We start from the raw sequence: 24,343 nt of genomic DNA on the forward strand, positions 1-24,343 counted from the left end.
AGGAGGTGTGGAGAAAAGGGAACCCTGTTGCACTGTTGGTGGGAATGTACATTGATACAGCCACTATGGAGAACAGTATGGAGGTTCCTTAAAACACTAAAAATAGAACTACCATACGACCCGGCAATCCCACTACTGGGCATATACCCTGAGAAAACCATAATTCAAAAAGGGTCATGTACCACAATGTTCATTGCAGCTCTGTTTACAATAGCCAGGACATGGAAGCAACCTAAGTGTCCATCGGCAGATGAATGGATAAGAAGATGTTGCATATATATACAATGGAATATTACTGAGTCATAAAAAGAAACAAAATTGAGTTATTTGTAGTGAGGTGGATGGACCTAGAGAGTGTCATAGAGAGCAAAGTAAGTCAGAAGGAGAAAAACAAATACCATATGCTAACACATATATATGGAGTCTAAAAAAAAATGGTTATGAAGAACCTAAGGGCAGGACAGGAATGAAGACGCAGACCTACTAGAGAGTGGATTTGAGGACACGGGGAGGGGGAAGGGTAAACTGGGACAAAGTGAGAGAGTGGCATGGACATATATACACTACTAAATGTAAAATCGATAGCTAGTGGGAAGCAGCTGCATAGCACAGGGAGATCAGCTCGGTGCTTTGTGACCACGTAGAGGGGTGCGATAGGGAGGGTGGGAGGGAGGGAGACTCAAGAGTGAAGAGATATGGGGAGATATGTATATATATATATAGTTGGTTCACTTTGTTATAAAGCAGAAGCTAACACACCATTGTAAAGCAATTATACTCCAATAAAGATGTTAAAAAATAAATAAATAAATAAAAATAAAAATACAGGCCCAGTCCCTGAGAGTATGGTTTGATATTCTAGATTGGGTTTCTGGAATCTGTCATCACTTTAAAAAAAAAAAAAAAAAAAGCAAAAACCTACCTAAACCCAGGTCAAACAGAATAAGGTAAACATGATAAATGTGACACACCTACACCATGACTACACCACTGTGAATCTGAAGAAAGCTTTCAGGTACAGAAGAGAAAACCTAGTTATGAAACCAAATCACACACCCGAGAAGGGCAGATGCTACTGTTAGGGTAGCAGATGGGAACCAGGCTGGTGGGGGTATTGTGGTAGAGGCTTTCCGCTGGGTACTACTGTATACGGTTTAAGTTTAAAACCATACGAATTCACTTTTTCTCAAAAAAAACAAAACAAAACAAAACAAAATTTTAAAAGAAAACACACATCTGTAAACCTTAGCATCGTCTCATATGCAAAAAAACTAAACTTTCAATTCAGGACAGTATCTCCTTCATTCCTTTACATGTCAAATTTTCTAATTTTTACTGGAAAATTAGGGGGTTTTTTCCTTTTGAGTTTTGTATAATATAAAATCATGAGAACTGCAGAACTCTTGGCACATGAAGACTCTGACCAAACCTCTGCACTAAGACATGACAAAACTCTAGCACAACTTCTAACGGCATTAAGGCCCTGTCCCCAGGATAACCCTAACCCCGGGGGAAAAAAAACACTGCCAGTAGAATTTACTGTTTGTTCCAGCAAATACCAGATAAGCCCCTGACCCCCCTTCAGAGTATTTACTAAAAAGGACTTAAAATTGTGAATCTTTTCTCAGTCCCTTTGAGATGTATATGTATCTCCTACAAGTCAAGAGGATCTTTCTCAAGAAACTCAAAGTCATTCCTTTGAAATGTAATCATCAGGAAGGACAGGGCTTTGGTCTCCCTGACTCTGTGGGAGGACAGAATCATAAGTTTAGTAATTGCCAGCTAACAGACACAGCTGGCCTCATCACTTTTATATTGACCAACCTTTTGTTATTTCTCACTTGATGTGCACTCTTTCAGCTCTTCCCCACTCCTTCAATCTCGCTTTAAAAGGCCCACTCACCTAAACACAAATCGAATGGAACTCAACTGTTCCTCCTAGTATTCAGTCAGTAGCTATTGAATAAAATGTGTTTTCATAGCTTCAGCTAGTGTCTGTTTTTTTTTTAATCTTTGACAGTAGTGCCTTTGATATGTATAAAGAATATGTCCAAAGACCCTAATTAATTTTTAAAATCTCGTTTAGCATCATAGCACAAAACTGTCCCAGTAAAATGGATTAGAATAAAAGAACTAAAATATTTAATTGATGCCTTTAAGTCTTCTACCAATTCTATAAACATACACACAGCATTTACTATGAATCTAAGTTGCAACTCTGCAGAATGAGCCAAGAAAAACAAAGAAAACACTAATCCTGTAAACACACACTAAAATTATTTTCATATTACCATTAAAATAAAATTCTCTTGAATCACTTTTCCAAGTAGAATTTATATGTTTCCTGAGTATATACTCAAAGCATAAATTTTTTTTTAAACTTCAGGAAAGATTTTTATCTTACTTGATGAAGTATTTTTGTATTGACTAGAGAATTCATTAGTGTAGATCTATTCATCGTGTTTCTGGTATCCAGATTTTGTTAATTTCATGGACCCAAGCAACCAGACGTTTCACTCTAATTTATTCCAAAACTATCACCTTCAGATCTGTCAGCTTCCAAAAGAAGTGCCTTTCCTTCTATGGACATTACTACTTTTCTACAAATAAATGAATTTCTACCACCTCAGATGAGTTCTTGTGCAAGCAGCAAACTGGCTATGCTTCAATACATACTAAGTGGCATATTTCTCACCATTATAGTAATTCAAATGAATGCCTCAGCATAACTATAAACTGTTAAATGTTATGGATGTTGAAAAGCATTCTCTCACACTAGAAATTGAAAGGGTTAACGCACAAACCTCAAATCTACACAGTATTAAAAAATATATATATATATATTTTTTTTCTTACCTCAAGAGCAGTATTTAATCACAGGAATAGCTACATTAAAAATAGACATCTAGAAATACTATGAACACGATCTGCATTAAATATTTTCTGCATGGCATTCATATTCCTACAAATTCAAAACACTTATGGTGTTCAAGAATAATCTGAGGGGGCTTCCCTGGTGGTGCAGTGGTTGAGAATCCGCCTGCCAGTGCAGGGGACGTGGGTTCAAGCCCTGGTCCGGGAAGATCCCACATGCCGCGGATCAACTAAGCCCGTGCGCCACAACTACTGAGCCTGCGCTCTAGAGCCCGTGAGCCACAACTACTGAAGCCCGTGTGCCTACAGCTCGAGCTCCTCAACAAGAGAAGCCACCACAATGAGAAGCCCGCGCACCGCAACCAGAGAAAGCATGTGCGCAGCAACGAAGACCCAACGCAGCCAAAAAATAAAAAAGAATAATCTGAGGCCTAAGGATTCAATTAAAAATGTAAGTTGATGCCTAATTTGATTTCTACACACCACTGAATTAATCAAGTTGCAGCTACTTTATCATTATCTTAAGATGTCTTATAAGTCCATTAAAATTTTTCTGCAAAAATTTTGCTAAAAGTAAAATCACACGGCTTTTCAAAATGTAAATATCACATACATTTAAATGCCTAATACTGTGAAAGATTAATAAATTGGCATGTCATCAATTCCCTTAAGCAATAAAGCAGGTACCTAACAGACAATGACTGTTCACATGATAATGCAGTGAGAAAGCTTGGAGAAACCTGAAACAAAAACATCTAGAACATAGATATAAAAAGCCATTATTGCTTAACAGTTCACGTTATTGCTGAACTCTTCCAACTCAAAAAGAGTTTTTTTCATGGTTTTTAATTTCTGCTTTTAATGGTACAAATGAACCAAACAGAAATAGAGTCACAGAGGTAAAAAAACAAACTTATGGTTACCAGGGGGGAAGAGGGGGGAGGGATAAATTGGGAGATTGGGATTGACATATACATACTACTAAATATAAAATAGATAACTAATAAGGACCTACTGTAAAGCACTGGCAACTCTACTCAATACTCTTTAATGACCTATATGGGAAAAGAATGTTAAAAAAGAGTATGTATGTATATGTATAACTGATTCACTTTGCTGTACAGCAAAAACTAACAAAACATTGTAAATCAACTATACTCCAATAAAAAATTAATTTAAAAATTTCTGCTTTTATATTTTTCTAAACATTTTTCTCTCAATATTTTTGAGCTATGTCTAAGAATGAAGATAAATAATTTCAACATATAAATACACTAAGAAATCAAATTCTTTGTAAGGTAAATGAATTAAAAGAGTAATTATAGACCCTGTAAGCTGAAAGGAGATCAAAGGAATACACACCCACCACTTAGTATAATTCTATTTAATAAAAGATGGCATTTAAAGTTTCTGTTTGTTCTTATGTTGAAATAAAAATTTATTAGTATGTTGATTATATATGCAAAACTTTCCTGAGTTCTTAAATTTAAAAACTGGTCTGCAGATTCTCAAGGTTTCTACTAAGATAATCATATTATTTGCAAATACTGATAAGGTTTGTTTCTTACTTTCCAATCCTTTAAACCTTTTATTTCTCTCTTTTGTCTTACTGTGCTAGTTAGGACATCCAGAACAAGGTTGAACAGAAATGGTGATTGTGGCCATTCCTTTCATGTTCTTTATTTTAAAGGCAATGTTCCCAATACATATTAAGTTTGATGTTTGTTTTAAATTTGTGGTATATCACTTAGCAAGTTAAGAAATTTTACTTCTACCCTCAGTTTGCTAAGAATTTATCATGACCTAGTGATCAATTTTATCACATATTTTTGTTCCAACTTTGAGATAATATTTTTCTTCTTTAGTTTGAATACATGGCAAATTATTATTATTATTATTATTTTTAAATTTGGCCACTGTGTGTCAATCTTTTTTTTTTAATTATTATTTATTTATTTTTATTTATGGCTGTGTTGGGTCTTCGTTTCTGTGCGAGGGCTTTCTCTAGTTGCGGGAGCGGGGGCCACTCTTCATCGCGGTGCGCGGGCCTCTCATTATCGCGGCCTCTCTTGCTGCAAAGCACAGGCTCCAGACGCGCAGGCTCAGTAATTGCGGCTCATGGGCCCAGCTGCCCCGCGGCATGTGGCATCTTCCCAGACCAGGGCTCGAACCCGTGTCCCCTGCATTGGCAGGCAGATTCTCAACCACTGCGCCACCAAGGAAGCCCCATGGCAAATTATTGTAGTGGGCTTTTTAATAACAAACTGAATCCCTGGGAGAAGCCAATTGGCACTCATGTTTATGAATGATATTGACTTACAATTTGGAGTTTATTGTAACTTTTACCTCTATAAATTCAACTGATAACATAAATGTGGGTTAACCCTTTTTTGTTAATAGTTTACACATTTTCAGGAATGCAGCATTAACAGAAAGCATCAGAGAAGTAAAGTACAGTTGGTCCTCCGTATCCACAGATGCTGAACCCATGGGTGCAGAAGGCCAACTGTAGCAGGCAATTTATATGAGGGACTTGAGCACCCACAGATTTTGGTATCTGCAGGCGGTCCTGGAAGCAATCCCTTGCAGATACCAAGGGATGACTGTACTTTAAATCAGAAAGGTAAGGATACCACTCAAATCTATTATGTTCTGACAATATGTGCGAGTATATGTTCATTTTTGCACAGTACATGTTAGTATATCAACATATAGTTACTAAGGGCCTACTTTGTACTAGGCACCAATCCATATACTAGAAATAAATCAGTAAACCAGATTAAAACACACACATACACATAAACACACACACCTCTGCCTTTTTAGGGTTCACATATTAGGTGAGTGAGATGGGTAATAAGCACATATAAATAAGAATCATTGTGCACAGACTGTGTTAAATTGCTATGGAGAAAAAGTATGATAGGTGATGGCGAGTACCAGAGTGGGAAAAGGGAAGGTCAATATATATACAATACAAATCACATCTGGGAAAAAAAAATACAATAAAGGAAACTGAAACTAAGCGTTTAGATAAACAGTATAAATACATGAAAGCTCTAATTTTTTTTTTCTATGAAAAAGACAATTATGGCAAGGCTGATAGATGTGATAGAACAGTAGTTTTCAACCCATTTCCTCCCATTGCCACAAAAACAAAGAATGATGCTCAGAAAGTGACCTATCCTCTCCTTCCTCTCTCAGGGAGCATGGTGGAGTGAAGATGAGGCAAATAGTGGCTATTTTCATTATTCAGAGTCAATGTTTTCCAAACACTGGAACTATCTTTTAGCAATATATAATTTATAGTGTGCTTCACAAGTGGCTAACAATAACTACAGTTGGTAATATTTCAAGAAGAGTCTGACTACCTGCATTTTAAGGTCCCCTAAAAATCTGATAGTCTATAATTCCACAGTTAATTAGTAAACAAGCACCCAAATTAACATCATGTGGACACAAATATTTTGTGTCTTTATCTTACACATTTACTTAGAAAAATTTCCCAAATTAAAAATTGTATCAGTTCAGGCTGCTATAATAAATTACCATAGACTGGGTGGCTTAAACAACAAATATTTGTTTCTCACAGTTCTGGAGGCTGGGAAGTCCAAGATCAAGGTGCAGGTAGGTCCAGTGTTTGCTGAGAAGCTACTTCCTGGTTTGCAGATTGCTGTCTTCTTCTTGTATCCTCACACGTTATAGAATATAAGGCCACTATGGGCTTCCCTGGTGGCGCAGTGGTGGAGAATCTGCCTGCTAGTGCAGGGGACACGGGTTCGAGCCCTGGTCTGGGAAGATCCCACATGCCGTGGAGCAACTAGGCCCGTGAGCCACAACTACTGAGCCTGCGCGTCTGGAGCCTGTGCTCCGCAACAAGAGAGGCCGCGATAGTGAGAGGCCCGCGCATTGCGATTAAGAGTGGCCCCCGCTTGCCGCAACTGGAGAAAGCCCTCGCACAGAAACGAAGACCCAACACACCCAAAAATAAATTAATTAATTAATTAATAAAAATATCTGTTTAAAAAAAAAAAAAAGAATATAAGGGCACTAATCCCATTCATGACGTCTCTACCCTCATGACCCACTTATCTCCCAAAGGCTTCACCTCCTAATACTGTCACATTGCAGCTGAGATTTCAACACACGCATTTGGGGAAGACACAAACATTTAGTCCATAACATGAATAGTTAATAATCTATCATTCTGGCCTGTTCAGCCTGTCCCCCATGCTGTGGGGAATCGTACCACAATTTTCTTTTGGGAATGCACCCAACCCTTGTACTCATCCATGTAGTTTGGGTGAGCTAACCTGGCTCCAAAGGTGGGCATATGAAGTAGGCCTGGTTAATAAAATGAACATCCACATGGGCCAAAGTAATTGAATCAGAAAATAAAGACACGTCTTACAAATAAGCTTAATGAAAATGAGAGCCAAGAATTTTGTTGAAGATACTGGGATATAGATATTCTCTTTGCACTGAGTTTACTAAACTTACAGAATATAGACCTGCAGCAGCTGGTGCTTATGTTTGATACTATTCAGAAAACCACATGAAAATAAAGACCCAAGTTATTGGGTATATAGAGGGGTGGAGAAGAGACAGACAAGAGAGAGAAAGAGGCAGTCCCCCCTTTGAGCATCTGGGGTCCTATAATGCATAAAGCCATGAACTTGAATTTTTCAGTTATATTGTTAAAGCGATTTGTGTTTTGTTTCTGACATTTACAATTAAAATTTCCCAACTGATAGGCCAAGTAGTTCCCCAATTAATTCAACTGGCTTAAAAATCCATTGTGCCTCCAGTAAATTTAGTTGAAACTGACATAAATGCTGCACTTTTTAAGTTTTGAAATGATCATAAAATTTGTTCAGGAAGCAAAATACTGAAATTTATACATTAACATAAAGCTACATAAAGTAGATTTACACACATTTATTAATAGATAATATGTTTCAGAGACAAAATATCACTATTTTCAAAATTTCAAGGTAACTGAAAATTTAAAGATGAAATTAATTCACAGTTCTATGTTATATAAAACTATGGCAGGTGTACGTTTATTTCCCAGCTCATTAAAAATTATCAATCTATTTACCTAAGTTACAATTTTATAATTTGCAAACATTGCATAGTCTACGTTTTCTTTTTTAAAATAAAAATCTTAGTGAATTTGGCATTTTGACTAAAAACTTTCATGTTTCCCATCTAAGATATCATATTAGACATAATACATGACATTTGAACTGAGACAAAGGGAAATCTGAATCAAATTCATATCCAAAAAAGATAAACCAACTTAAACTCTGAGAAAGCTAGGAGCTAGCAGTAATTTAGCCACCATATCTAAGTCGAACTTTGGATACCTGATGAAACAATTACAGAATTCTAAAATTTCCACTTGAGTTTAGCACTTAGAGTTATATGAAATGTCCTGGAGAGGAAAATTCCCCTTCCTTCATACACCTCGTTAAAGCTACAGAAGCTATAACAGTAGAAACAAATTTAGTAATTTCTCAAACTTTTCTAAGATTTTTAAAAAACTTGGTAAGCTTTTTGGAATTTTACTTATTATTTTTCTTTACTATACATTTTAGTCAGCCAGGAAATTCACTATTCTCAACGGCTTAAGCAAGATAGCTCTCTCCTATTTTACCTTAGCACATATGCTTTCTTATAAAGTCCCAAAGATACACTAGCTGAAAAGATCTGTAATCTCAAGTGCAATATATAGGGTTTTAGAAGGTACAGACTTCCACAGAACCAGCCATGCTGGTGGCAAAAGGCAAAATACTGGGTTGACCATAAAGTTCCTTTGGTTTTTAAGTAAAAATAAAAGACACAGTTTTCATTTTCACCAAGAACTTTATTGAACGACATATTCACTGTTTTGTTCCACTACCTTCTGCCATTTTTCAGGGAACTTCATAATTCCATCTTCCCAAAACTTTTTATCTTTTTGATCAAAGAACTGTTCCAGGTGCCTTTTACAGTCTTCCATGGAATTGAAATTTTTTCCATTAAGAGAATTTTGTAAAGACCCAAATAAATGGAAATCCAAAGGTGCAGTGTCTGGTGAATATGGCGGATGAATCAAAACTTCCCAGCCAAGCTGCAACAGTTTTTGCCTGGTCATCAAAGAAACATGCGGTCTTGTGTTATCCTGATGGAAGATTATGCATTTTCTGTTGACTAACTCTGGACGCTTTTCGTCAAGTGCCGCTTTCATTTAGTCTAACTGGGAGCAGTACTTGTTGGAATTAATTGTTTGGTTTTCCGTAAGGAGCTCATAATAGAGTACTCCCAATCCCACCATATACACAATATCACCTTCTTTGGATGAAGACCAGCCTTTGGTGTGTTGGTGGTGGTTCATTTCGCTTGCCCCACGATCTCTTCCATCCCACATTATTGTACAGTATCCACTTTTCATTGCCTGTCACAACTTGTTTTAAAAACAGAACGTTTTTCTTACGCTTCAGTAGAGAGTAGCATGTGGAAATATGGTCAAGAAGGTTTTTCTCGCTTAGCTTATGTGGAACCCAAACATCAAAGTGATTCACATAACCAAGCTGGTGCAGATGATTTTCAACGCTTGATTTGGATATTTTCAGTATATTGGCTGTCTCCCACGTGGTGTAACGTTGATTCTTCTCAATTTATTGTTTTGATTTGATCGCTATCAACTTCAACTGGTCTACCCAACCATGGAGCATTGTCCAGCGAGAAATCTCCAGCACGAAACTTCGCAAACCACTTTTGACATGTTCGATCAGTCACAGCACCTTCTCCATACACTGCACAAATCATTTTTGTGTTTCACTTGTGTTTTTACCTTTCTTGAAATAATAAAGCATAATATGCCGAAAATGTTGTTTTCTCCCATCTTCAGTATTAAAATGACTATACAAAAATTCACCAATTTTGATAAGTTTTTTTAAAATGCATGCTAATATGACAGCTGTCACAATACAAGCTAACAAAATTGTTTTGAATGGCCAAAGCAATAGCTATTTTCTATTACTTATTGTCATGAACTTACCACAAGGGCCACGTTTGTTATTGCTTAGCTAACCACTGGGAAACACATACCTGTGGAAATAATTAAGCTCTAAAAAGCAGAAGTTATGCATTTATAACATCTAATTAACCTGACATAGTTCCTTCAGTAAAACCTCTCCCTGAGGGCAAAGGTCAAGTCTCAGCCACCATTTGACTTCCTCAAGATGCCTTACAAAAGGCCTTGCACATATTTAAAAACAAAAAACAACCCACAAAACTTGTCCTTCTTCCCAAGGCCTTAAAACACTCAGTAAAAATTTGAGGAAAGGTAGGAAGCATTCACTTATGATTTACTTGACTTGAGAAAGTATATTTGTGAAGAAAACTCACGTTCTTGTGACGGTGCTGGCAAAGCCTGGTGTTCTTTTAGGTTATGAGAAAAACGGTAACTACAAAAGAAGAAGCACGACTTTGGAAAATATGACTGAGGCTTTTTGAAATTATACTGACCAGGTCATTTGTTGAAAATTATTAAGCTGCTTCCCAGTCATTTATATAGTTGTTCAACTGGTTATTTTTTAGGGTAAATGCAATGCCTTCATTATAGAAATTGCTATCAACGTTCAGAAATGTTTGTCACTGAGTGTTTTAATTGTTGCTCTATGATCAGTATGTATTTTTTTTTTAAATTTTGTAACATCTCCATCTAAAAAATTAGATTTAGGGGTCATGCCTCTTCTCTTCATGGGCCAGACCTGAGAATTCAGTAACTAGATTTTTAGCAACTTCTTATCTAGGTTTTTAGCCTATTTCTTCTCTTGAAGGTCAAAAGAGTACTAATAATGTTGTGTTAATACTGGACTTTCTTAAAAGAGGGAGAAGAGACCACCATCCCTGAAGAGCCTAAGTCCTTTAATTGCATCAAAACATCTTAAATATGAAGTAAAAAATTTAATAAAGGTATAAAAGGACTAAGATGATGAAGAATATGGCACAATTATTTTAAACCCTCATATATACATATATTGAGCAAAACTTATTATTCCTATTTAAAATTCAAAACTAAACAGATTAAGTCAGAATCAAAGATATGTACCCAGTAGACAAACAAGAAATGGCCTGACTTTTCACTAGAAAGGAACTAGAAATATATAGTATAATATAGATGCATTAGAAAACCATAAACCTGTACATTTATACATTTAATAATTTTGCCTGTAACTTGATATTTGCTAGTTGGTATCTGTTCAAAGCAGCATATCCTCACTAGAGAATCAATTTTTTTAATTGACTTCACTATCAAGAATAGAGTATAAGATTGGCTCAAACCTACAAACTAAATGTAAGGACATACTACCAGTAAGTGGTATATAGATTACTTTAATGGTCTCTATTTTAATACATTTCACATTGCCCCAATTTCAGCTTGCAAGCCTATGAACAAAAATTAAATTTCCTCTCTTTGAATCTTTTAATGAAAAAGTCTTTGTGGTAAACAATAAAAAAAGTACAGCATGTCCTATAATAAACGTGTTTATTCTTGTGTTCCTGAATCCCCTTGTAAAAAGTCTGTCCATATAGCAGAAGATCTGTGGCCTAGTTATGAAATTTATTACAATTCAGAAGCTTTTAGGCCATAAATACACATGGAGAATCGTATTTTTAAAAAGGAAATAGAGTAAAAATGCAAAAGATTAAAATAAATAATTTTAGCTGAAAAAAATGGTAAATTATCTGTGGTACTCTTGAACACTCTTTCCTTATATTCTTCGTCATATAGGATTTCAGCATGATATAGTGATTAGAAACATACAAAATATAAACACTGACCGAAGCATAATAATAATCATGAATGGTGTCTTTGTAAAACATCTGTGCTTTTTCTGCCCATTAAAATCCAGATTCTAAAAGAGTGATTGTAGATATGTTTGTTATTAAACCAACTCATTTCCTAATAGCATTAGTATATAATTGCCATTATGCATTCAGTAATAGAAAGTTGAAGCTTAATTAAAATATATTTCCTTACCAGTTGTCAAAGATGAGTAATGAGATGGATGGAAAACTAATAAACTTCACTGTTTTCTATACACAAATCTTTATGCCAAACATTACTCATAGCTTCCTGACTCTCAATGGAGAAGGTCCGTCTATATTTCCTTTGTGTTCATAATCAGAAATGTTGATAGGATTCTCAGAGACAATAAACACATGTTCTAAATTTACAAACTATTATCTTTTCTAAATCCTGATGGTTTAGGGCAGAAAATAAGGAATTTACATACAACCAACTCTCATTCCTGGAACATGGTCCTTAGATAGTCCCAGATTTTGGAAATGTTACCCTTAATCTAAATGACATGCAATATCTAAAAGTCAATAGGCCCCAAATATTTCTAAGTATTCAGAGTTATTGCCATTGGCTTAGAATGCTAAATCTTTATTATCTTGACTTCACATTGCTTCTATCTAGTTTCACTTCCCACTCTGCTTGATGTTTTCAAGTCCTCTAGCATGCACATCATGTTCTCTCTACTTGATTCAGTTAAACACTGCAATTTTAGAGTTCTTTGTACAGCTGCTTCTGCAGTTTGGATAATTAGAGTTACATAAAATGAAAATAAACAGAGAAAGATATCTCCCTCCCTCTAATGTTATTTAAGGAAATTCTACATAAAACTGCTGTGAACAGTGTATATATATATATATATATATATATATATATATATATATATATATATATATATATACAACATGTTTTATTTCAAAGGGCTGAAATAATGCCACATGCATTAGGAAACTCTCCACTTCCCAGGGAATAATTACTCAGTTTGTTCTTTCAACCTATTTGCCATGCCTATTTTTTTTTTTCTATTTCATTAGTTAAAATATCAGAATTTGGGTAATGAATGAAATTAAATCCTATTTTCAACTTTTCATTGATGTTAGTCATATGGCAGGAGTTTTACTGGGGAAACAGTTTATAGGAAATCAGATAACGCCCAATGAAGGTTCTCAATGCTTTCTACGAGTGCACAAACACATCTTCCCTGAAGATTACCAAAAGGATTCCAGTTGTCAGATTCACTGGCTTCTTTTAATTTCTAGTTCTCCTGACTTACTACAGCAACTCTGTTTCCTGGAAACTGTTTTTCAAGCCTCTGAGACACAATACTTCTGGGTTATATGCTCCACTGTAATGAGTCTCAACTCCCTCAAATGCAAAGCCACCATTTTATAGCAATTATTTTGTAATACTAGCTTCACTAACCTGAACTGAAATAATACAGCCTATCTATGAATATATGCTCCCTAATTTATTTGATGTGGATCTGACCTAAATCAAGCTTTTTAAAATTGTACAGATAACATAAAACTAAGTTTCCATTTCGTTGGCTCCCCACTTCCCTGCTATACTGTCTCTAGCTGTTACTACTCTATTCAAGTGTCAAGAAAAAAGTAAGTTTGTGTAATCATATGTACGTGTGTATGTATGTATACATACATGTAAAATCTGTGTGCATGTTTTTCACCTTTACACATTTCTGGCCCTATTTAGGTTATAAACCCCTTACTTTGCTTGGAGTGGATAGCAAGAAATATAATTTTTAGCCTCCTATAATATTAGCATTCTGGTATTATTGTGGTGGGCAGCATCTGATACGGCTCCCAGTGATCACTACCTACTGGTACCCATGCCCTATGTAAATCACCTTCCCTGTGTGTAGGTAAAACTTTGTCATTTGTTTCCAATGAACAGAATACAATAAAAGTGACAGGATGTCACTTGGTGATTATGTTACAGAAGACTGTGACTTCTGTCTTCGTTTTCTCTCTCTTGCTTGCTCTGATATTGTGGGATGCTCTATGGACAAACGCCCATGACAAAGAATAGAGGCTGGCCTCCAACCATGAGCTTGTGAAGAACTGAAGACTCAGCCCAGAGAAAGTGAATCCTTTCAACAGCCAGCTAAGTGGCTAGGAAGCAGATCATTCTCGGTGTAGCCTTGAGGTGACTATAGCCTTGAGAAAGACCCAGAGCCAGAGACCCACAGAGACTGTGAGATTATATATGTAGTTTTAAGCAACTAAGTTTCGGGGTAATTTGTTATGCAGTAATAGTTAGCTAATACATTGTTCAAAGGATTTAGTTCATTAAGAATTTTCCATGGTCTTTTTCATTCATAATTTTGCTTTTTTTATTCAAAAAAATTAAGGAGGGGGCTTCCCTGGTGGCGCAGTGGTTGAGAATCTGCCTGCCAATGCAGGGGACACGGGTTCGAGCCCTGGCCTGGGAAGATCCCACATGCCGCGGAGCAACTGGGCCCGTGAGCCACAACTGCTGAGCCTGCGCGTCTGGAGCCTGTGTTCCGCAATAAGAGAGGCCGCGATAATGAGAGGCCCGCGCACCGTGATGAAGAGTGGCCCCCACTTGACGCAACTAGAGAAAGCCCTCGCACAGAAACGAAGACCCAACACAGCCAAAAATAAATAAATAAATAAATATTTAAAATAGTGTGGGAAAAAAAAATTAAGGAGAGTTCTGTAGCAGAAGTTTGTAAGTAATAATCCATTTCATTTAGATTTAGATATGTCTAAGTATAATAGCTTATTGCTACTCTCTCTGATGAGTCTGCCAAGTAAGCTAACCAAACTCCCTGAAAATAGTTTCAGTTTTTCAAACACACAGTTGTTTTTTTGTTTGTTTGTTTGTTTTAACATCTTTATTGGAGTATAATTGCTTTACAATGGTGTGTTAGTTTCTGCTTTATAACAAAGTGAATCAGTTATACATACACATATGTCCCCATATGTCTTCCCTCTTGCGTCTCCTTCCCTCCCACCCTCCCTATCCCACCCCTCCAGGTGGTCACAAAGCACCGAGCTGATCTCCCTATGCTACGCAGCTGTTTCCCACTAGCTAGCTATTTTACGTCAAACACAGTTTTGGAGAGACATTATCTTTCATAACCTTCCTATTTTCCCAAAGAATGACTAAATCTAAATAATAAAAGCCAAAACAATTTGAAAGTGAAAAATATTTAGTCTCATCAACATTCCCACGTTGAAAAGCCTGATTACTCTGAACAGGGTATTATGGGTTTCTGTAAACAGATTTGGTGCTGCATGTTTGGTGTACATGCCGTATGACGGCATGGAAAGTAATGTGAGTTTAGTAAATAATTCAGTTAAATTCCAAGTAATTGCTCACTGCAGGGAGTAGAGTTTTAAGTCTAATCTCCCCAAAGATTTTCATTAAAAAAAAAATCTGTGTTCTGCTACTTGATAGCATGCACCTATTTGTTCTCCAAGTGATCACACATACTTGAAGGCTAAGAACACAGAGCAAATGGGGTGCATTTGAGAGGAAAGATTGGTGTAAATTGTATCCTACAAATTCAGGTCTTTTGGCACAAAGGTATCCGAGAGCAGTTGGACCTGTTCATATAGTCCTTAATGTTTTATTTTGAATTTACCTGAAGTAATTACAAAGAGATTCATTGTCAAGAATGTTTTCTGGGTGTCCTTTATAGTACACACAAAACCTTCAAAACCCAGACAACAGAGAAAGACAACAGTACTTAACTCATCAAGTAGAGAGATCTTGCTTACACTTTGGACAGAAGAACAATTTACACATCTTTATCTAATTTAATGTTTTGCCAAACAACTTCATTTCACCATTTCACATCCTATTTTGGAGGTTTATAAAAGGATCCTCATAAGCCTTTTACAAACAATTGTTTTTTAAAAAACAAAAATTTACAAAACTGCTTTGGTAACTTTCCTCCTTTTTCTATATGCCTCCCAGAGCCGCAGTAGTTGTAGGAAGAGAGGAAACAGTGGCATTCAGGAGCTGGGAGAAGGTAAGGGCTCCCCTGTTTTACCCCTGGCCTCTTCAAGACTTGTTTTCTGTAGCTCTGCCTGATGTAGTCCTTTCCAATGGCCTCATCTTACGAAAACACTAAGCCAACTATTGCTTTCAAAAGTCCTGTTTCCCACTGTATCAAACCCAGTAAAATGACAGTACAAAGGAGAAGAAAGGAGACAGAAGATAAGGAATAGATAATAAATGGCACATACTCCTGACATGCTAACATATTTAATATTTCCCTTAACCTTTCTCTAATGGATGTTAATTCCTTCCCTGTTATGGACTGAATCTCTGTGCCCCTCCTCCAAATTCATATGTTGAAATCCTAACTCCTACGTGACGTGACGCTATTAGGAAGAGAGACCTTCAGTTGGTGATTAACTCATTAGAGTGGAGTCCTCATCCATAGAATTAGGGCTCTAGAGGCCTCACCCTCTCCCTGCTCTGTGAGCATACAATAAGAAAACTGTGCTCTGCAACCAAGAACTCCCTAGAACTCAAACATGCTGGCACCCTGATCTCAGACTTCCAGCCTCCAATCTATGGTATCTGCTATAGCAGCAGAACAGACTAAGGCACCACCCTTGTCTTCTACTTTATTAAGGTGTCTGACAAAAAAAAGAGAACAGTTTCCTCTCTGAACTAGAATAAAATACACAAACAATAATGAGTAATTCTGAATAAAATAAAGGAAATAATAGTATAGGTGAAGTTTATGGTCACATAGGGAGAGGAAAGAAAACCCAGGCCCAGTTCTAGAATTCCCGTGTCAGAGTGAGAGATGGTTGATGGTACCACATGACACAGCCTGCACACCTCTTGTGTCTCCTCTTTCTCATCCGACAAAGGCTTTCAAACAGAAGTTCAGACTTTTGCATTTTAAAATGGAATCCAAGGCCATGAAAACTTATATCCCTTGTTTAGGGTCATATACCTTGTTTTTCAGTTAGAGGGGAAGATACTAATTCAATGTAAGAAATAATCAGTTATAATAATTTTAGGAAACTCTTTAACCATGAACCTGTGTGACTCATCTCTAAAGCCCTGAGTACATAAAATGCACAGATTAAATACAAAACTGCTACAGATAAATTTTATAGACTTTGCAAATTTTATTATTATAAAAGTTCATATGCAAAATTGTAATTAAAAATGTATATTTGTGGCAGACACCATATGGAAAGCCTGGATATAGACAAATAACAAGCCCTTAAATGTAAACACATGTTAAAGGTGCTCTGTTTGATTTCATTCCAACCTAAGACAGGATTCTATAACATAGATGGCGCTGATATTGCAAAGTGGCGCAAGCAATGCCTTCCCTAACCATAGCCCATCTTTCATTTCTGCGCTATAGAGACTACAGAGAAAAAACCAAGCTACATTTCCCCAGATTCTGTAGCGTCTAAATTCAATAGGTTCTATTATGCACATGGAGGAGACTTAGAAGGTAGAAGTGGTGCCAGAACAAGGAGACTAGATCTAGGGAAGAGACCTTTCATTTTATGGATCAGCTATGGTAGAGTTCCTACCCATGGTCCCCTAGCATATTATATAAGCAGAATCAGGGATGGGAGGCATTTTTCTTAGCACAGTCCCACAGGACGGTTGAGCATTTCTGTTAACTGTACTGTTCCTGGCTAGCTACTATCCAATCTTGGTTCTGTGACTCTTGAGAAATTCTATAAAGCTACAAAATACCTTTTCAAAACCCGTCTTTTAAACAATCAATGATACACTTTTTTTGTTTCCAACTAATTATCTTTATCAATATAACTGCCTTATTTTACTGAGAGTTTTTGAGTGTTTATAACAGTTGTCCTTAATGAACAAGAAGACAGATTTCGGTTACCTGAGAAACTTTTTCAAATGGCCATTCTTCACTCCCTTACCAAACTTAATCAACATTCTACCTGGTATATCAGAGCCTCCACTGATGTGACAGTCCTACACAGATTACCAAGGGAAATCAGTGATTCCAACATGCCAATGGAATGAAGGACCACTGACCTGCATCAGTCATTTAAATCTGGCTCACACTAAACTTTCATCACAGTTTGAGCTTGTGAAACATAGAGCCCCAGGGATATCCCTCATCTCTTGAAATAGAGACAGGGAGGTACAGACTAGGAATCTGTATATTTAATTCCTCAGGTGACTATAATATTGTCAGCTGGGGATTTTTCTAAGACCCAGTGTTTAAAAAGCTACTGGCATAGAAAATCAATCATTTATTAGTGGGGTCTAATGTATGTTCATTTAAACAACTTAAACTTATTTCTTTCTTTGAGAATACCAGTAGATTACTCAAGCAAGGGACAGCTGTACAAATCCCAGATCTGGACTTCAGGAAAATACCTAGTAAGATGTCTCATGATATCTTTGTGAAGACGGTGGATAAGTAAAGCTGAATGCAAAAATCAGTCGAGTGGATTATTCAATGTTGTAATGTCTGTACAAAAAAGTTACTAATCAAAGGAGTAATATCGTTGTAACCTAGAAGTTTTACCTGTAAAATGGTCAGTATAGTTTAAGTTGTATTACAGCGACAACGGAGTCTAATTTCTTTTTCATGCTACATGTTCACTGTTAGTTTGCTGGGGACTCTGATTCACAACATTTTCACTAGGCACCTAAGCTGAAAGAATGTCCACAATTTGGAAAACCTCTGGTGGGATTGGGTAGATAATAGATATAGCAAGTTTTATACTGGCCTAAAGATTAATTGTTTGTCTATTCTCAACACTTCTGCCAGCAAATGTGTGTTTTATTTTTCCCACACTAAACAGTTCTGACACTCACTACCTGCAGTTAGCACTGACCACACACCCCAGGCTTAAGGGCTCAGTCCCACCAGGCTGACTTCTACTTCGGATGCCATCTGTACTTCTGACCAACAAGCTATAGGTCACGGGTTCCTACAATCCGCTTCTTGAATGGCTCACAGAACTCAGGGAAACAGTTTACTTACTATCACAGTTTTAAGGAATATTATTTTAAAATGTAAACTCGCAAACATTTGCCTTAAAAAACAAAGTCATCATGAAAATATTTTAGATTTCAACAAAATTAAGACTGTAAACTTGTAAGCTACTGGCTTGAACAGTTCATGACAGAAATACTAAGTCTGCATATGTTCACTGCCATATTATCAGATACAAATTTTCAAATAACTAAAACATGTTCCCCAAACACGTAATTTTATATCATGGACCTCAGTGATGGTTTGCATAACAAAGCTGGATTAACAGGATGAAGAATAATATTTTATGCATAGAATTATTTAAAGTAACACTTAAAAAGGGACTAAGAGCCTTTATATGGACTCAACTATAAAAACTGGTTTTAATTATTCATAATTATTTTTGTATGGTTATTTTTAAAGAAGGGATAGGACCTGATTTAAATTCATTCAACAAATTGTAAAGGCAAGCTTTATGCTACATTTCTAGTCTAGAGCATAAATTTCAAATCTTTCCTGATTTGTTTACAACTTGAGGAACTGAAAACTGGATGATAACATTAGAAAACTTTATACTATGGTCAAGTATTTTTTACTTATATTTATATATGTGTGTGTATATAAATGTATAGATACATATATATACACAGTGAAGTCTGTCACTTGATCTATAACTCTAAGTTTAAGCTACCCACGAAGGGCTCAGTTTAAATTACTAATTTTTTGAGGCCACTAGAGTATTTTAAAGTCAATTTTGGGAAAAAAAAGTTAATTAGTGCCTTACTATGGTGATACAGATAAGAAACTAGCATATTCAATAATTTAGCAAATAATCTCTCTCAAAGGCAGAAAACACACACACATAAAGCTTATCTAGAGTTAAGTAAAGTATTTGTTAAAGTTTCTTATATCAGTAAAGAAAATATGGAGAAATTGAGTTAACATATTATAAAATTAGATGCATTTGTCAGTGACTGAATTATTAAATTATCAGGAATTGATCACAGACAACATTGTAGAACATTTATAGATACTAAAGAAGGAATCAATCCTTAGCTTTATCCAAATCAATTTTTTCCTTAAAGGTATATACAAAATATAGATGACATCTAATTTGTAAATTATATGATGCAAGAAACTATAGCTAATTAATCACATGCTATAATCTAGATCAAAAAAGACAATGAAAGACTGAAATAATAGAATAAAAGTAATCAGCTTAAAATTGCCAAATGCAAAAACTCCAATACATGTGTGTAAAAGAACACTATACAAACACAAACAGAGGTTTAATAGCATCATGTGCTTAAAAAGAAAAGAGCCTACGTAATTCTATTTAACTATAAACATCATATACATCAACACTGTGAAGGTGCGGCCAAATATCAAGACCATCTACATTATCAGAAATATCACATACATAACAAGGGAGGTTTTCTTTAAGCCCGAATGAACATATGTGTAACACAGATACAGAAGTCAATTCGATACATTCTCTCTTCCAAGGAGGGGCTATCAATAAACTGAAAACCTATCCAAAGAAGAGGCACCTGATGCTAGTGTCTTATGAAAAATTGTTTAAAAAAAAAATCTAGAAAGGTTTCACTGATCAGAGACTTAGAAGCATACACAATAACTACCTACAAAACACCTAATGGCTCTTACAGAGATGAATTAGATTTAGGGAACAAAGTCCAGTGTATGAACACTACAAAAAGTTGTATCTCACAGCACAGCGGAAAGCACAGAGCAACACTCTTCACTAAACAGTGAATGAAAGCTCCACCTTATACATCTTCATATCCTTGGTGTTTGCAGTGTCAAGTAGGCACTCAATGTTAGAAGTGCTGCTTTAACTAAATGGAAAAATTAGTACTGAAGTAGAAAAAGACTGTACAGAGGTAGTGCTTTCTTTACTTAACGGTATACTTGTGAGGAGTGTTTCAAAGTTTCTTTTAGGGAACATTAGTCCCATGATTTATCTATGGTTAAAGGATTACAGGAGAAAATGGAAAATGGCATAGCCCTTGTCCCCAGGTTGGAGATATGAAATGCTCATCAGTATATTAAGGATTTGTGAGAAGCCCTCATTAAAGAAGTCTGTTTAACTCTATTCACTGCTGCCTCTCCAATTTTTTAACCACAGCTCTTTCTTAATGGCATATCTAACAAACATCTCAGGATCTCTCAGTAAGTGCTCTTTAAGGTGGAATTATGCATTGGACAGTGTGTTGGGCTAGTAAAAGTCAATTCACATCTGTGTCTTTAAGGACAAAAGTAAACCTTTCATTTTAAACATTTTCACATACTTGAAACATCATTACTGAAATGTTAAGAAGAGACAAGCAACACCTAAATAAGCTGTATTTGCATCCTAAAGCAATGAGAGACATATCCTGAAGGGCTTGCAGGGCCATCTTTTTCCCACTTTTGGTAACTTAGTAGACAGCTGGCTTAGCAGGTCCAAGTTTGCTTAAAAGAGCAGTCAGATACCAAGCAGTGGGCTGCAAAGGCTCGTCCTTTTCAACAAGGGCTACTTTTCCAATCAGGGAGCCTTCACAGGTACAGAGTCACATAGATACTCACTGTTCTCCATTCCATAAAAGGGTAGAACATGTCAAGTGTGAAAAAAATGAATACTTTTATGTAAACATGAACTCTACAAGTGTTACCAGGTTTAGCAAATAAAACACAAGATGCCCAGTTATACTTGAAATTCAGAATAACAACAAAGAATTTTTTGTGCAAATATGGTCCATGTAACATTTGGGACATACTTATGCTAAAACATACTTTTTCTCTGAAATTCCATGCTCTATTTCATCTGGCAACCAGACCCTCCACTAGAAAGTCAGCTACAGACCCTTTGTGCTTAGTCTAAATCATAGGACAAAGAGAGTTCCAGAACTGTGTGTGCTCTACCATTCCCCAGCTTTTGAGGTTTTCCTGAGTGAACTCTATTTTATACCTGTATAGCATAGCATTAGACCATGACTCCTTTGCATGGCACAAGAGAAATAACTGATTTCTTTTTCCCACCACGTTAATCTAGGGTACCACCAAAGACAATATTGAAGAGGAAACATTCCTGAAGGAAGATACAGACCTGAGTTCTAATTCTTACTCTGCCAGTTTTATGTCCTTGGGCAACTATATGTCTCTCTTTAGGCCTTGGTTGTGCTGACTTCAGGAACCATACAGCACTAACATTTTACAATTCCATGATCCTAAGTGAACTAAACTTTGCCTTGTCCTTAGGACCAACTGGAGGTCATGCTTGTCTATGTCAGAAGCAGAGGAAACAACCTCAAAGTTAAAGAAAACCAAGGAACTCGCTAAAAGATGGCCCTTATATTCAACTAAAATCCATTTGTTTCAAAAGAAATGTTGTTACTTTCAGGCTAAAAAGGCACCTTAAATATTTCATAAACAATAGCTGTTATTCATCAACCATATAGTACCAAATCACTTTTATTCCAGACCACTAAATAAAAAAGCAGTTGACTATTTTATTTCCTTGACTCCTATGTGGTACACCTCTAAGACACCATGAAGCTTTCGGCAAGTTCTATGAAAGGTATCTATGCACAAAGGGCAAATCCATCTTCTCTAACAGATTCTCCAAACAGTTTGATTTAAATAGCATTCCTCTGCACAAAGAATTTATAATGCTAATTCATTTTGCCTTCAGCTTAAGTGACTCGCTATTAAAAGACAGCGACAGTAAGAGTTTTTGTCTAGTTAAATACCATGCCCTCATGTAACCCAAATGCCAGCCACTGCTTTCAAATAATTAAAGTCTTGATTACCAACATCTTTAGCACAGCATTAAAGGAATAAACAATTTTAAATTATACAAACGGCTAAGATTGTGACCTTAGAGTTGCCAGTTAAATACAAAGGTCCAGTTAAATATGAAATTCAAATTTCAAATTCCAAAATTGGAATTTAAAATAAAATTATTTATTATTTATTTGAAACTCAAACTTAACTGGGGATTCTGTATTTTCATTTGCATATCTGGCAATTTTATGTGGGCTACCTAGTGTGAGATCGTTGCCAATTTTCATCTTTTTTTCCCCCTAATCAAAACACTTGTTTTGATTTTTAATTTTCCCTTAGAGTCAAGAGTTTCTACCTGCTGCAGAACATGAATAGATAAGTAATTTTCCAGCCCAAAATTTTTTTAATATTTCTTTGCTTTTAACCAAATCAGGTTCCCACCAATAAAACTGTAGTCTAAAAAACATACAATCTGAAGAGACCAACATTTTACCTACCTGTGGGTAATATACGAGAAGGCCATATAATAAAATATTTGTTTTTTTCACTTCCTTGGCAAATTCTCTAATCCGCATTAGGTTTTCCATTTTCTGACCAGATGGTTCTGATTCATAATCAAGAAACTGCACCTGCAAAATAATATAAAAAGTAACAATCAGAGTACCATTCAGTTTCCCTTGAAAAGTATGACATTAAAGAAGCTTAAAACACATATAAATTGAAATTATTTTTATCATTTTATTAACTTCTAATCATTTCAACCCATAAATACTTAATAAAATGAATCAATCATCCTTTATAAATACAGACACAGTAAACACTAATTGAAAAGTATAAAATGCTAATATTCTATTTTAATTTGTGTCAGAGTCAAGTGTATTGATATAAAGAATATATGATTTCATCAATTCTTTCAACTTACTTCCTAATTTGTAATTTGAAACTAGGCTAGATAGAAATAAATAGGTTAAGAAATTAACAATAACAAAAAAATTCAAGGGACTGCTTATCCAAATACATAGTTATTTAGAAGATTCCCTTTCAAAGTAATAATTGGAATTTAATAATAATCTACTTCTTAAAGTAAATCCAGAAGAATTTTATGTAGAATTCTTTTACCAGTGTTAGTGTTTTTCTTGAAATTATTCACGTGACTATTTTTTAAGCATTATTTTTCATTTAAATTGAAGGTCTCAGGGTGATCTGTGCTCTTTTCTACAAACTACTACTACTGAGATGATACAATACTGTCTGTCTTTCATGGGATATAAAAACCTAAATCACAACAATAGCTTCAAAATAAACTATTTAAAATGCAAATGCACATATACAATGAGCATAAAGAAATATGTGTATTCTTTTGCAATATCAAAATTTTAAAACTTAAGAATTATTTGTTCAATTACGTGTATTTATTAACTAGGAGCATTTTATAATATACTCCACCTTATATACTAATATTAATCCCTTATACCAATCTTATACTAATCCCTTCCTCTCTGCTCATTCACATGGAAATGTGCTCTTTATGACAACAGACAGCAAAACATCTTACTATGTTCTTTCTGTAAAACAAGGGAATGAGAGGTTTTTTTTTCACCCATTACATTTTGCTTTTCCAGGGAAAATTGCTTATATAACATCCATTTTTAAAGATAACTGAGATAATGTGCAATATATTTTAATTTAGTAGATATTCAGTAACTTTCTTGGAACTTTTCATTAAATATAGTCAGTTGAAAACATATACATATAGCTGCTACCTCTTGAAATCTAAGGTAACAATATAGACTTTTTTCCTTAAAAATGTCCAATTCATAAATCAAAAGAACAAAGAAAAGCAA

General features: G+C 35.6%; 1 protein-coding gene across 4 annotated transcripts in view; it reads right to left on the reverse strand.

Moving 5' to 3' along the window:
• The window catches only part of CRPPA (CDP-L-ribitol pyrophosphorylase A), a 391,837-nt gene that overhangs the window by 168,505 nt on the left and 198,989 nt on the right, over positions 1-24,343 (reverse strand). For 3 of the 4 annotated variants that reach the window (XM_036863587.1, XM_036863588.1, XM_036863589.1), the window contains exon 9: positions 22,997-23,128. In XM_036863587.1, coding sequence (XP_036719482.1) covers positions 22,997-23,128 — 132 coding nt within the window. Of the gene's footprint in view, positions 1-9,919; positions 9,970-22,996; positions 23,129-24,343 lie in introns of all 4 variants that reach the window. The other variant, XM_036863590.1, reaches the window with a different exon arrangement.

Source organism: Balaenoptera musculus, chromosome 9 (assembly GCF_009873245.2).
Source record: "Balaenoptera musculus isolate JJ_BM4_2016_0621 chromosome 9, mBalMus1.pri.v3, whole genome shotgun sequence".
NCBI classification, from domain to species: Eukaryota; Metazoa; Chordata; class Mammalia; order Artiodactyla; family Balaenopteridae; genus Balaenoptera; species Balaenoptera musculus.